Genomic DNA, 15,735 nt, shown 5'->3' with positions numbered 1-15,735 from the left:
TTTCCCTCGTTCCGTGCTGAGTCACAGAATGATAAAATGGCTCCCCTTGGCATTGCTGCTTTTGATATTTTTGCATTGAACACTTGTTGACAGCTTCTTATTTTGTGTTATGAGCTTCAGGACTTGAACAGTAGTGCTGTTGTTTTATTGCAGAATGGTCAGGTTACCTGTCAGCCTGTGTCCTGCCCATCCGTCAGTTGTCAAAATCCAGTGACCCCTGTTGGGGAATGCTGCCCGCAGTGTACTGGCATCTGTCATTACCTGGGACAGGTCTATGAGAGCGGAACCACTTTCAACTCCCCCTCTGACAAGTGCTCAAAGTGCACCTGCCTGGTGAGTATTGGTATCATTAGGAACAGGACGAAACCAACTGAACAATCCCGACCCTAACAGTCCCACAAATCCTCATGTTCCAAACCCCAACCTCATCCCGAAACAGCTTCTCCCCTCATCCCTCAACTCCAATGATCCAGAGTGGGCTGAGATTCCAGAGGTGGGTAGAATTTGTAATGAGGAGACAGTGAGGACTGCAGATGCCTGTCAGAGCAGGTAAAGTATGGCGCTGGGAAAAGCTCAGCAGGTCAGGCAGCATCCGAGAAGCAGGAGAGTCGATGTTTCGGGCAGGACCCTTACACCGAAACGTTGACTCTGCTGCTCCTCAGACGCTGCCTGACTTGCTGCCCTTTTTCCAGAGTTTGTATTGTGGAAGAGTAAACAGGAACAGAGAGAGAACAGTAGTTGATGAGGAAAGAACATGAGAACACTCCAGTCTCCTTAATGTCAGTGTTTCCCAGTTTCTCACCAGATAAAGAAAATCCTCTGATTTGACTCTCTTATCAAAGTGGATAATTTCACATTTCCCAGGTTTTATTCCAGCTGCCACATTCATGCCCAAGATGTTTGCTTCCACCTTTGTCCCCCCACCCCACAGCATACTTTGTATCATCAGCAAACTTGGGAATGTCCACTTGGTCCCTTCTCGAGATTACTGGTATCACTCCAAAATGTCTGACCCTTGATTAGACTGAGGCTGAGAGATGAGCTGGATTTGACAGGGAAGACAGTAAAGTATGGTGTGTGTGTGTGTGTGTGGTTTTGTTTCACCAAGGTCTAACGGCTGGTGTTTGACATTAGGGAGGGAGTTCCCAGATGTTGACTTGCTGTAGGAACAGTGATATAGCTCCAACTCAGGAAGGTGTGTGGCTTGGAGAGGAAGTTGTGGAATATGATGTTTGAATGGCAGTGTGGGAGGGAGGAGCCAGGATGGAGGACTGGGGGCCCTGTTCTGCTTCCTTTTTACTGTTCATGATGCTGCTGTGCCCTCAGGCTGAGATGGTGACCTGCTGGAAGAGACCGTGCTCCAAACAGTGCACCCACCCAGTTGTCAGCTCAGCCTGTTGTCCCGAGTGCGATGGCTGTTCCTTCGAGGGCATGGAGTACGAAAATCGAGAAACCTTCTTCCCTCCATCCAACCGGTGTAAACGCTGCAGCTGCCTCGATGGCAGTGTGTTGTGTTTGGATGTTGTTTGTCCAAAGGTAACCTGTTCGGAGCCCGTGACAAAAGCAAAAGCATGCTGCCCAGAGTGCCCAGGTAGGTACCACCATTCAATAGGACAGGAACAAGTCTCTGGGAATGTGCATGTGTGCACATGTTTGTCAAATATAAACCAGGCACAAAGCAGACCAGCATTTCAGTGGGACACCCTACCCACAATTCATGCAGCTATCGGCCCCTTTATTAAATTCAAGGCCTTTGGATGAAGGCTGTATATTGTGGCCCATTGTCTGCGGCTGGAACAAAGTCAGACATTGCTGGCAGAACTTAGCAAGTCTGGCTGCATCTATGGGGGGAAAGCAGAGTTGATGGTTTGAGTCTGTTGACTCTTGAGGTTGGTCTGTGGCCAGTGAGGTGTGTGTGGATCCTGTTCTGGTCCCTGTCTGACTATAGTGTCTCTCCTTTTACAGTCTGTATCCATCACGGCAAACAGTATGAAGGAGGATCACACTGGGTTTCAGCAGTGAACCCCTGCCACACATGTACATGTACGGTAAGCCACTGAACTAACATAGGCCATTAAGACTGGGTCTCCAGATCGGCGATGGGTTCACAGGCTGGGACAGCAGTCAGGGATGTGATCATGTGAGGCTTGCTGCGTTGGGAGGGATCAGACACAGGCTGAGTTGATCAGTGAGGATGTCTCTCCCTAGAACCTTACAGACCCAAGCCCCAGCCCAGGGACATAAGGCAAAGAACTGTGGGTGCTGGAGATATGAAACAGAAACAAATTGCTGGCGAAACTCAGCAGGTCTGGCAGCATCTGTGGAGAGAAAGCAGATGAGTCCGTTCTAAAGAAGGGTCACTGGACTCGACACATTAACCCCGTTTTCTCCCCCCAGATGCTGCCAGACCTACTGAGTTTCACCAGCAATTTCTGTTTTTGTTTCAGATCTCCAGCATCTGCAGTTCGTTGTTTTATTTCCTGCTGCCTCGGTGGATATAGGTGTTCCCTTGTCATTGTCTGGGCTGGCCAGTGCGGGGCTGGAGTTGGCGGGGGGGGGGTGATTTCTCTACAAGCAGCGACACGTCTGGAGCACCAGCAGGAAGTAGAAGTGCATTAGCATCGGACCGGGAGTAGGCACTTGGACCTGGGTCTTTAGGAGGTTCTCGCATTGCTCTGTGGGCTGCAGACTTAAAACAAACAAGATGTTTCTAATCAGCCTGTGCAGAAATGTCACTACACTACTCTGGAGCAGGGGGACTTGAACCCTGGACTCCTGGCCCAGAAGTAGGGACACTACCATTGTGTCACAGAAGCCTTTGAAAAGCAAACCTTAACAGTAGGCCTCTTGTCTTGAAGAGAGGCTCATTGGTGACCAGAAGAGCACTGAGTGTGGTCACATCCCCACTTGGTCGCTGTATGGCTTAAGTTAAAGAAATCACACACCAGGTTATAGTCCAGCAGGTTTAATTGGAAGCACTAGCTTATCCATAACCACCTGATGAAGGAGCAGTGCCCCGAAAGCTAGTGTGCTTCCAATTAAACCTGTTGGACTATAACCTGGTGTTGTGTGATTTTTAACTTTGTACACTCCAGTCCAACACCGGCATCTCCAAATCATGGCTGTGTGGCTTGGTCTAGCTATGTTACTGCAAATAGCTAAGGTTTTAATTCACCGTTGGAGAGTTGGACTGCTCCTACTCCTGTTTAATTCTGATCTGCTCACACTCCACTGAATGCTTTATTTTAAGCATTTCTACAGCTCTGCTGCAGACACTCAGTGGTTTAAGGCTCTTGCACTTTACTGAAAGAAATTGAGAACTTGCGCAGGTTGCCAATGGCACTCGGTTGCAGACTTTAATTGGCTTTGGTGCAAGTTAGTAAGTTCTGAATATTCAAGCAGCTCAATTGGATTTAAAGGTCTCCTTTTCCCCCACATCTGGGATCCCATCATGCAATAGGTCATCTGTCCCTGAGACCGTATCGTTTCCTGAAAAAGCAAGCTGAGCTTCTGGAACTTAATCCTAGCCGTGTAGCCCATCCCTGTTTCTCCCATCCTTTCTTCAAAGGGGAATGTGAGATCTGTAAGTCGTCCTGTGGTCTGAAGGATGGTCTTTCATCAATGCCATCTGACTTCCTGGCATTTTGAAACCTGCTGCAGCTGGTGAATAGCAAAGAAGGTCCCAACTGAATAATGAGTCACGTAAATTGGGAATGACTTCATAATAACAGCTGTCTCTCTGCTATTGCAGTCTGCATCCGGCCTTGTTCTTCTCTTGTGGTGTATTCTGCACCTTGAAGATGGTCAGAGACATTGAGCTTCCAACCACAGCATTGGATCAGAAGCAATGGATAATGCTTGCCCATGTATCCAATTTAAAAATAGTTTGTTGCCATTAACCATAACATCTGCAGACCAGATATCAACATATGGATCTACAATTTCCTATCAGCAATGACCCCCTTGACAAGACAGTGCGAAGGTTTGCCTTCCAAGGGCTCCTGTAACTCAGTAGCGGCTGCTGGTTTATAAGACACTTGAAGGCAGACGTTGGCTGGGTTTAGATCTCTGTGCTGTGGTTTGAAATCGCCCGTTGTCAAACCAACAACGCGCCACCTGGAAACGTATTTTCTTATGGCATTCTGAGCACTTTTGGCTGCACCATGGTTTTCACCAGCACAGCACGGAAAAGGGACAATGATGGCTATGGAACCCTCTTCCCATTGTGGCTACTGTCATTATTGGTGGCCTTTATACTGCAGAGAGGGCTAAGTTGGTGTCAGTGGATCCCAGGAGACTTCTCTGTCATTTCAGATATAAAAAAAATCACTTTTGCTTGAGATCTGATGAGCTGCATTGTTTTTGATAATGTTGGACCTGCTTTGGATGGGAGAATTCTAAATCAGCTTCATCCAGGAATGCTGCAGCAATGCAGTCCCATACAAAGGCCCCACTTAAAGATCTGTGCTGCTAGTTAACTGTGAGGCAGTATAAAGGAATCAATAATTTCCCCAGCTCCTGTCTACACCAGACTTCTCCACTTACTATTATAGGATTTAGCCTTGAACCAAAATGGGAGTCTGAAGTCTGGACTATATTGTATTTTTCCATTTTTTTTTCTTCCATGCCCTATTTGACAAACATGGCATCAATGCTGCTGTCAATCACATACAGCACACTTCCTCTGGCATTTTATCAAGGCAGCCTTCTGTTGCTGTGAAGCTTCTCTTCAAATATTCTCCCTATCTTTGGGGTTGGATCACTGGGTTGGCCTCGATTGTCCCCCCCATCGCCCGTGCTCTCTGACACTGTCTGCTGCTTGTCATCAGTTCTACAGGCCTTCTCTTGTTGTCACCATGTGCTAATATGAGATCCGCAATCCTGTGAGTGAACAGCAACAATCTATATTGAGCATAACCATATTCAGACTGTGAGAAGACAGGATATCTTCTCCAGGGCCAGACCAGCCTGAGCTCTAGCTCCATCTGACCTGACGTCACAACGACACCACTCCCTTTGCACAGGGCGAGTAGCTAGATATTGTCGAACCAACCTGTTCAGAGCAGGGGAAGATGGTGGTCACTCAGGTATTCGTCCCGAAACTCTGATAATCTTCTGAGAAGCCGGGTTTGAATTCTGTCATGGCAGACGGTGAGGTTTTAATTCAGTAAAAGTTGAGAATGAAGAGCCGTAGAGATGTACAGCACGGAAACAGACCCTTCGGTCCAACTCGTCCATGCCGACTAGATACCCCAACCCAATCTGGTCCCATCTGCCAGCAGCCGGTCCATATCCCTCCCCATTGCTGATTGTCCACCTGGTTCACCGATCTTCTTAAGGGAAGGAATCTGCTGTCCTTACCTGGTCTGGTCTACATGTGAGTGCCAGACCCACAGCAATGTGATCGACTTTTCTCTGCCTCTCCCTGGGAAATGAGGGATTGCCTAATTTGAGGTAATAAATGCTGGCCTAGCCAGAAAAGTCCACATCCCATGCATTAATACAAAGAAATATTTGGAGAGGGTGGGAAATGAAGCCTGGCCTCCGAGCTCAGACACAGGTAGACTAGCACTGCATCACATACCCACACAAAGGAGCTATCATTACAATGAAGGTATAACTAACCCTTTACACCACAATGTCAGTTAAATGAGCACATGGTCAGACTTAAACTGAGAAAACCTCCTCCAATCAAGTTTCTCCTCTGGAAAACCTATACCATCAGTCATGATTCTAGAAGTTTCCACTTTCCCACCATTGCCAAGACATTACAAAGTTAATTCTCACTCTCACTGAACATTTGAAATAAATCTCCTTACCTCACGCTGATTCGTGGAAGTTGTATTAACAAAATGTTAAAGGCATCAAATCCCTTTTTAACCTGATGCTGTACAGTGAGGGGTTTCTGCAGTAAATCCAGGGATCCATTCATGCTCCCCTGAAGAACTTGTCTCCCTCTCTCCTACACATTCATGATATTTCCGTGCGGGACCGTTTGTGTACGGCCCGGTGTGGGACTGTTTGTGAACGGCCCGGTGTGGGACTGTTTGTGAACGGCCCGGTGTGGGACTGTTTGTGTACGGCCCGGTGCGGGACTGTTTGTGTACGGCCGGTGCGGGACTGTTTGTGTTCGGCCCGGTGCGGGACTGTTTGTGTTCGGCCCGGTGCGGGACGGTTTGTGTACGGCCCGGTGCGGGACTGTTTGTGTATGGCCCGGCCTGGTGCGAGACTGTTTGTGAACGGCCCGGCCCAGGACTGTTTGTGAACGGCCCGGTGCGGGGCTGTTTGTGTACAGCCCGGTGAGGGACGGTTTGTGTACAGCCCGGTGCGGGACGGTTTGTGTACGGCTCGGTTAGGGACGGTTTGTGTACAGCCCGGTGAGGGACGGTTTGTGTACAGCCCGGTGAGGGACGGTTTGTGTACGGCTCGGCCCAGTGAGGGACCGTTTGGGTACGGCCCGCTGCGGGACCGTTTGTGTACTGCCCGCTGCGGGACCGTTTGTGTACTGCCCGCTGCGGGACCGTTTGTGTACGGCCCGCTGCGGGACCGTTTGTGTACGGCCCGCTGCGGGACGGTTTGTGTACGGCCCCGCTGCGGGACCGTTTGTGTACGGCCCGGTGAGGGACGGTTTGTGTACAGCCCGGTGAGGGACGGTTTGTGTACGGCCCGGTGAGGGACGGTTTGTGTACGGCCCGATGAGGGACGGTTTGTGTACGGCCCGGTGAGGGACGGTTTGTGTACGGCCCGGTGAGGGACAGTTTGTGTACGGCCCGGTGAGGGACAGTTTGTGTACGGCCCGGTGAGGGACTGTTTGTGTACGGCCCGGTGAGGGACTGTTTGTGTATGGCCCGGCCCGGTGTGGGACTGTTTGTGTACGGCCCAGCCCATTGTGGGACTGTTTGTGTGAGGCCTGGCCCGGTGTGGGACTGTTTGTGTACTGCCCATGTGAGGCTGTATTTCTACGCAGTGTACCTCAGCGTGGGAGTGTTTATGGACTGTTTGGCACTGGCACTGGGACTGGGTGCAGACCATGGTAATCCTTGTCATACCAGGGTAATGGTCAGCTCTAATAACAATTCGCTGTGTGCTCGCTAGTCACATCTCCGTACAGTTTGAGGTCAGGCAAACACCTTCAGCACTCAACGTTGAAAAGCCACAGCTGAAACCAGTCCTTTCCCCATGAATGCCCTGGTATTAATGGTGTCAGCCTCTGATGCCCAGGTTGAGCATTTATGTCAGGTTTCTCTCACTCTTTCAACTCTCTCTTATACACTTTTTTTCTCTCTCTCTCTTTCTGTCTTGCTTTTCCTCTCTCGCTTTTTCTCTCTCTCTCTTTCTCACTCATTGTCTCACACTCTGACTTACTCTTTCACACAACCTCACTCTGTCTCACACACTTTCTTACATCTTCTCTTTTACACTCTCACTCTTTCACACTCTCTCAAACACTGTCTCTCACACACTCTCATTCTATCTCACTCAGTCTCTCACTCTCACACTGTTTGTTTCTCTTTAACACATACACATTCTCTCTCTCTCTCTCACTCTCATTCTCACTCTCTCACAGTGTCTCTCTCACATACTGTCTCTATCTCACTCCATGTCTCTCACTCTCTTGCACACCGTCTGTCTCTCTTTCACACATATGCATTCTTTCTCTCTCACACACTCTCACATTCTGTCTCTCCCTCTCTCTTCCTATCTCTCTCACTTACATTCTCTCACACTGTCACTCACACAGAAAGTATGTGAGAGAGAGACTATCTCACTCTGATACGCTCACACTTATGTTTACACTCTCACACTCTCACACTCTTTCGCACATTCACTCTTTCTCTCATTCTCACTTTTTTGCACTGTCACTCTCTCGTGCTCTCTCTCTCTCTGACGCTGTGTCTCACTGTCTCTGTCTCACTCACTGTCACTATCTCACTCTCACTCTCTCTCACTCTCTCTCTGTCACACACTGTCCATTTTTCTCTCTCACACTCACACTCTCCGTCTGTCTCACTTCCTACAGTGGGGAGAAGTGACCTGTTTGGAGCCAGAGTGTGATGCCACATGTCAACACCCTGCACAGATTCCAGGCCAGTGCTGTCCTGTTTGTCGGGATTGCTACTATGAAGGGAATGTCTACAGCAACAGGGAAACGTTCAAACCGGACGCCTGCAGGGACTGCTCATGTAACGTAAGGGCTGATTTTAAATCCCAGTACCTGACAGCGACCGTACAGTAAACTCTCCTTCCAGTCACAGACCTGCTTCACCAGCCCCACGGTGAGAATTTCTGTCCTTGCTCTGACCCTCTACCCAGTACCCTCTTCCCACAGTGTCCCACTCACTCAGAGGGATATTAGCAGGTCTGGGAATAAAGAATTTGTTTATGTGGACCAGTTACAAGTCCAGTTCTCAGGCGGGTCACTGGGATACTGACTTGTAGTGAATTTGATGATGTGGACGTTGTGGGAGAGATTCCCATTGTGGGAGAGACTCTCGCTGTGGGAGGGATTCCCGCTCTGTGTAGAGTTGACTCCGTGCAGCAGTAACTGGAAGCTGTGCCTGGTTTGCCCTCAGCAGGGTGCCCAGTTTTCTCAGAAATCTCTGTAATTATAATAATGGACCCATCTTCCCAATCTTGTGATGAAGGCCCTCAAAGAGTTCAGTTTTCTGGGTATAGATCCTGGGGACAGGTCCGCCGGGATTCCTACCCACATCCAGGATCTCAGTGAGAAATGGAAGATGAACTCTGTGGGAGGTTAGGGGTCTGTGTGAGCATTCATGTCCCTTGCAGCGCTGTGACTGGGATGACCCTCTTCCCTGAGAGTGCAGTGAGACACTGCTGCCTGTACGTGGTGCCAAGGTTCCTATCCTGCATCCCAGAACTATTTGCTTGCTTCCCTCCCCATCTCGGAGGAGAAAGTGTGGACTGCAGGAGCTGGAGGGTCCGAGTCGAGAGTGTGTTGCTGGAAAAGCACAGCAGGTCAGGCAGCAACCCGAGGAGCAGGAGAATCAACATCTCATCAGGAATTCCACCTCCATCCCACGCCCCAGACCGTACCCCAACCACCATTTCCAGGCACTTCACCAATTGCTGCCACCAATTCCTTTAAGGTCCTATCCTCCTTCAGTCCCCGAAGACCTCAATGTTTTGTCAGTTGATATCATAATGTGTATCTGCTGTGTTGCAGGATGGTGATGTGCTGTGTTTGCCCGTCAAGTGTCCAACGCTTAGCTGCAGGCAACAGATAACAAAGCCGGGATCTTGCTGCCCACTGTGTCGAGGTAAGGGCTCCGCCACATCTGCCCCTGCACCCCAATCCCCCCAAACCCCTCCCCATCCCACCACCCACTTCGAATAAAGTCAGCGCTGAGGGAGATTGGAGAAAAAGCCTGCGAGGGTAAATACTGGCTGATTGATTGATTGAAACACCGTATCACAAGGTGCAGAAGTTAATACCCAAACCGTCTTCACACCCAAACCGCCAACTTCTGACCCTCCTGATGCTGCCTGGCTCTCTGTGTTCTTCCAGCCTCCTGCCCTGTCCACTTTGGACTCCAGCATCTGCAGTTTGTTTTGTCTCTAACCAAGATTGATTGAGTCGGACAGTGATTCACCCGCGGGCAGGCTGGAGTCACAAAGGAGGGAGGTGGAGGCGTCCATTAAAGGATTCTTAGGAGATGGGGCTGTCAGAGCATTTACAGGAAGTGGAGATTTCTTGATTTGGAGGCGCTGGTGTTGGACTGGGGTGGACAGAGTTACAAATTGCAGGACCTGTTGGTTTAAAACCTGGTGTGTGATTTTTTAATTTAGAGATTTCTTGAAAGGGAAGATACTATAGGAGTTGGGGAAGGTATCCCTCCTTGCAACGGAGTCTGGCTGACAGATATATATGATGTGCAGGGATTGATGTAGAAGGTGCAGTTACACTGAATTTCAGGGTCCAGTCTGAGCCCCTCATTTCAGGACCACTAACTCACCTTTACTTCCCGAACAGGCTGTATGTACAATGGGAAGGAATACCAGGAGGGAGGGACCTGGTCTGCACCCACAATCCCCTGCATGACGTGTATGTGTGTGGATGGGGTCACCACCTGCTCCGCGATTCATTGTATCACTCCGTGTGTGAATCAGATCCACGTTCCTGGAGAGTGCTGCCCGCTCTGTGCAGGTAGGTCATGTAAGGACGGCAAACTGCAAGGTGAGCTCTCCCCGGGACAAAACTGGTGTTGGCAGAACCTTGGTTTGATGACCAGTATCCACCATTAGTCTATTGTGGTGCCCGTCGGGTCTGTCTAATACCTCGGGGCTTTATGTCATGTGACACAAGAGATTCCATTGTGAACCCAAGGTATCCATTGGAGAGCAGGATGTAAAAGGAATTGAAAGATGAGTTATTTGGGAAAATGCCCAGTCCAAGTCGGGACGGTGCCACATACCCACAGCAGGTGAAATCCAGGCTCAACCCCAGCCTCAGTGTGTCACAAGGAGATCCCACTGCCTCACCCACAAACCAAATAACACTTACCAGTGCAGCCAATCCTGTACAATGTACCCTAGTGCCCGTTGTGTATACCCCTCAGTACCCGTCGTGTATACCCCTCAGTACCCATCGTGTATACCCCTCAGTACCCGTCGTGTATACCCCTCAGTACCCATCGTGTATACCCCTCAGTGCCTGTCGTGTATACCCCTCAGTGCCTGTCGTGTATACTCCCCAGTGCCCATCGTGAATACTTCCCCAGTGTCCCTTGTGTACCTTCCCCAGTGCCATTCGTGTACTTCGCCAGTGCCCATCGTGTATACCCCCCAGTGCACATTGTGTATACCCCCAGTGCCCATTGTGTATATTCCCCAGTACCCATCGTGTATACTCTCCAGTGCCCGTGTATTCACCCTGTGCCCATTGTGTATACCCTGTGCCCATTGTGTAGATTCCCCAGTACCTATTGTGTATACCCCCAGTGCCCATGTATTCACCCAGTGCCCATTGTGTATACTCCCCAGTACCCATTGTGTATACCCCCTGGTGCGTGTTGTGTATACTCCCCAGTGCCTGTTGTGTATACCCTCCAGTGGCCATCATGCATTGTTACATCTCACTAGGATAGCATGCTGTAAATCAAGCCCCATTTTTGCCACAGTCATCACAGAGGTTAGAGCTTTTATGAAAGTACCCAGAATTCCCCAATTTACCCAGCTTTAAGGGGCAGGTTCACAGAAAACCCAGAACAGGTTTCAGTACTTAACTGGAATGATAAAAACAAAATCCACATGTAGATTCTACAGGTAAATAATAACAAACTTTTGTTATTACTAGCTAAAGCTCTACCTCCTTATAAACTCCTCCTATACACACTCAAAAAGCATGGCTATTCTGGGTGGAGGGTAAAACTGGCAAGGCAGTTCAGTGGGCCCTGTGCTTTCCTGAGATGTTTCTCCAGACTCTTTGACATGTTTGTAGGAGGCACAGGGTGACTGATTTCCATTTATAAATATCCATTTATAAAAGTCATAGCTCACAGCAACTGGATCCAGGAAGTAAACTGGCAATGTTCAGGGTTGAGCTGCTATTTACTGCTTTGGGAAGATCTGACTGCTTCTGCCAGAAAATTCACACCCCTTAGGTCTTATCTAACTGGGAGCCAATCAGATAGTTGTTGGCAGGCAGAAGACCCTTATCATTAATAACTATACCATTGAGCAATAAGTCAGCTGATGCTGGCCAAATCTCTGTTCATAGCCTCCCCTTGACTCAGTTCCTAGGCTTCCATGACTGCCTGTACTGGCAGCTGTATAAACTGTACTTACAATGAGTGTCACATTAATTGCTTTAAAAGAAGTGCAGCAAATTTCAATGATCCTTGGTTTTAAAGTGGTTCTTTTCCCATTTCAGTCCACACTCCAAAATACCAGAAAATAATAAGATACAGTCTTTACAGCACTATTCATTAATGCCAATCCTGCATGATCATCACACCCACAATGCATTGGTGCTAATTCTACACATATGCCCGTGTTCACTGTGTTTGTCCATGCCTAACAGACTGCATCTACAATAACCGTATATACAGCCCAGGTGAGAGTTTCCAGCCAAGCAGTGACCCCTGTGAGATCTGTACCTGTGAGGTAAGAACTGTCTTATCATTCAAACAAACTAGAGCTCACTGTCTGAACTTGGAGCTGCTGTAAACATCAGCAATCTGACTGATTCTCAGAGCGAACACCCAGACTGGGGGTAACTCCTTCAATGAGGAGCAGCTTGGATAGAGTGGGAGAGTGGCCTTCAACTGTCTAGAAACACAATGATCCGTTATTTTCTGTAGGTCAGACTGATTTAACGTAACACTGTAGAGTAATGACTACTCTTCTGTAATGAAAAGGGATAGTCTGTGGTGCAAGGAGTATACAGACCCAAGAGCAGGCACAGTCTGTGATTGAGGGGATAGAGAGACTGTAGGGAGGGCACAGTCTGTGGTTGAGGGGATAGAGAGACTGTAGGGAGGGCACAGTCTGTGGTGGAGGGGATAGAGAGACTGTAGCGAGGGCACAGTCTGTGATTGAGGGGATAGAGAGACTGTAGCGAGGGCACAGTCTGTGATTGAGGGGATAGAGAGACTGTAGCGAGGGCACAGTCTGTGATTGAGGGGATAGAGAGACTGTAGCGAGGGCACAGTCTGTGATTGAGGGGATAGAGAGACTGTAGCGAGGGCACAGTCTGTGATTGAGGGGATAGAGAGACTGTAGCGAGGGCACAGTCTGTGATTGAGGGGATAGAGAGACTGTAGCGAGGGCACAGTCTGTGATTGAGGGGATAGAGAGACTGTAGCGAGGGCACAGTCTGTGATTGAGGGGATAGAGAGACTGTAGCGAGGGCACAGTCTGTGATTGAGGGGATAGAGAGACTGTAGCGAGGGCACAGTCTGTGATTGAGGGGATAGAGAGACTGTAGCGAGGGCACAGTCTGTGATTGAGGGGATAGAGAGACTGTAGCGAGGGCACAGTCTGTGATTGAGGGGATAGAGAGACTGTAGCGAGGGCACAGTCTGTGATTGAGGGGATAGAGAGACTGTAGCGAGGGCACAGTCTGTGATTGAGGGGATAGAGAGACTGTAGCGAGGGCACAGTCTGTGATTGAGGGGATAGAGAGACTGTAGGGAGGGCACAGTCTGTGATTGAGGGGATAGAGAGACTGTAGCGAGGGCACAGTCTGTGATTGAGGGGATAGAGAGACTGTAGCGAGGGCACAGTCTGTGATTGAGGGGATAGAGAGACTGTAGCGAGGGCACAGTCTGTGATTGAGGGGATAGAGAGACTGTAGCGAGGGCACAGTCTGTGATTGAGGGGATAGAGAGACTGTAGCGAGGGCACAGTCTGTGATTGAGGGGATAGAGAGACTGTAGCGAGGGCACAGTCTGTGATTGAGGGGATAGAGAGACTGTAGCGAGGGCACAGTCTGTGATTGAGGGGATAGAGAGACTGTAGCGAGGGCACAGTCTGTGATTGAGGGGATAGAGAGACTGTAGCGAGGGCACAGTCTGTGATTGAGGGGATAGAGAGACTGTAGCGAGGGCACAGTCTGTGATTGAGGGGATAGAGAGACTGTAGCGAGGGCACAGTCTGTGATTGAGGGGATAGAGAGACTGTAGCGAGGGCACAGTCTGTGATTGAGGGGATAGAGAGACTGTAGCGAGGGCACAGTCTGTGATTGAGGGGATAGAGAGACTGTAGCGAGGGCACAGTCTGTGATTGAGGGGATAGAGAGACTGTAGCGAGGGCACAGTCTGTGATTGAGGGGATAGAGAGACTGTAGGGAGGGCACAGTCTGTGATTGAGGGGATAGAGAGACTGTAGCGAGGGCACAGTCTGTGATTGAGGGGATAGAGAGACTGTAGCGAGGGCACAGTCTGTGATTGAGGGGATAGAGAGACTGTAGCGAGGGCACAGTCTGTGATTGAGGGGATAGAGAGACTGTAGCGAGGGCACAGTCTGTGATTGAGGGGATAGAGAGACTGTAGCGAGGGCACAGTCTGTGATTGAGGGGATAGAGAGACTGTAGCGAGGGCACAGTCTGTGATTGAGGGGATAGAGAGACTGTAGCGAGGGCACAGTCTGTGATTGAGGGGATAGAGAGACTGTAGCGAGGGCACAGTCTGTGATTGAGGGGATAGAGAGACTGTAGCGAGGGCACAGTCTGTGATTGAGGGGATAGAGAGACTGTAGCGAGGGCACAGTCTGTGATTGAGGGGATAGAGAGACTGTAGCGAGGGCACAGTCTGTGATTGAGGGGATAGAGAGACTGTAGCGAGGGCACAGTCTGTGATTGAGGGGATAGAGAGACTGTAGCGAGGGCACAGTCTGTGATTGAGGGGATAGAGAGACTGTAGCGAGGGCACAGTCTGTGATTGAGGGGATAGAGAGACTGTAGCGAGGGCACAGTCTGTGATTGAGGGGATAGAGAGACTGTAGGGAGGGCACAGTCTGTGATTGAGGGGATAGAGAGACTGTAGCGAGGGCACAGTCTGTGATTGAGGGGATAGAGAGACTGTAGCGAGGGCACAGTCTGTGATTGAGGGGATAGAGAGACTGTAGCGAGGGCACAGTCTGTGATTGAGGGGATAGAGAGACTGTAGCGAGGGCACAGTCTGTGATTGAGGGGATAGAGAGACTGTAGCGAGGGCACAGTCTGTGATTGAGGGGATAGAGAGACTGTAGCGAGGGCACAGTCTGTGATTGAGGGGATAGAGAGACTGTAGCGAGGGCACAGTCTGTGATTGAGGGGATAGAGAGACTGTAGCGAGGGCACAGTCTGTGATTGAGGGGATAGAGAGACTGTAGCGAGGGCACAGTCTGTGATTGAGGGGATAGAGAGACTGTAGCGAGGGCACAGTCTGTGATTGAGGGGATAGAGAGACTGTAGCGAGGGCACAGTCTGTGATTGAGGGGATAGAGAGACTGTAGCGAGGGCACAGTCTGTGATTGAGGGGATAGAGAGACTGTAGCGAGGGCACAGTCTGTGATTGAGGGGATAGAGAGACTGTAGCGAGGGCACAGTCTGTGATTGAGGGGATAGAGAGACTGTAGCGAGGGCACAGTCTGTGATTGAGGGGATAGAGAGACTGTAGGGAGGGCACAGTCTGTGATTGAGGGGATAGAGAGACTGTAGCGAGGGCACAGTCTGTGATTGAGGGGATAGAGAGACTGTAGCGAGGGCACAGTCTGTGATTGAGGGGATAGAGAGACTGTAGCGAGGGCACAGTCTGTGATTGAGGGGATAGAGAGACTGTAGCGAGGGCACAGTCTGTGATTGAGGGGATAGAGAGACTGTAGCGAGGGCACAGTCTGTGATTGAGGGGATAGAGAGACTGTAGCGAGGGCACAGTCTGTGATTGAGGGGATAGAGAGACTGTAGCGAGGGCACAGTCTGTGATTGAGGGGATAGAGAGACTGTAGCGAGGGCACAGTCTGTGATTGAGGGGATAGAGAGACTGTAGCGAGGGCACAGTCTGTGATTGAGGGGATAGAGAGACTGTAGCGAGGGCACAGTCTGTGATTGAGGGGATAGAGAGACTGTAGCGAGGGCACAGTCTGTGATTGAGGGGTCTCTCTCTCTCTCTCTCACTCGCTTCCCCCACCTCTCTCTCTGTCTCTCTCTCTCTCTTCCCTCACTTCTCTCTCTCGCTGTGTCTCTATCGCTCCCTGCACCCCTTCCCCCCCTCTCTGTCTGTCTGTGGAGGT

The 15,735-nt window shown here is 50.0% G+C and overlaps 1 protein-coding gene across 1 annotated transcript in view; it reads left to right on the top strand.

Annotated features, from left to right (window-relative positions):
• LOC122561464 (kielin cysteine rich BMP regulator) overlaps nt 1–15,735 on the top strand; it is a 124,968-nt gene that overhangs the window by 78,513 nt on the left and 30,720 nt on the right. The window contains exons 28-34 of the mRNA XM_043713207.1: nt 154–333; nt 1,327–1,591; nt 1,966–2,048; nt 8,021–8,188; nt 9,188–9,281; nt 9,995–10,168; nt 12,044–12,126. Of these exons, the coding sequence (XP_043569142.1) occupies nt 154–333; nt 1,327–1,591; nt 1,966–2,048; nt 8,021–8,188; nt 9,188–9,281; nt 9,995–10,168; nt 12,044–12,126 (1,047 nt within the window). The remainder of the gene's footprint in view (nt 1–153; nt 334–1,326; nt 1,592–1,965; nt 2,049–8,020; nt 8,189–9,187; nt 9,282–9,994; nt 10,169–12,043; nt 12,127–15,735) is intronic.

Source organism: Chiloscyllium plagiosum, chromosome 23 (genome assembly GCF_004010195.1).
Source record: "Chiloscyllium plagiosum isolate BGI_BamShark_2017 chromosome 23, ASM401019v2, whole genome shotgun sequence".
Taxonomy (NCBI): Eukaryota; Metazoa; Chordata; class Chondrichthyes; order Orectolobiformes; family Hemiscylliidae; genus Chiloscyllium; species Chiloscyllium plagiosum.
Note: the sequence above shows the minus strand (reverse complement) of the source record. Positions and strands in the feature narration are given on the sequence as shown.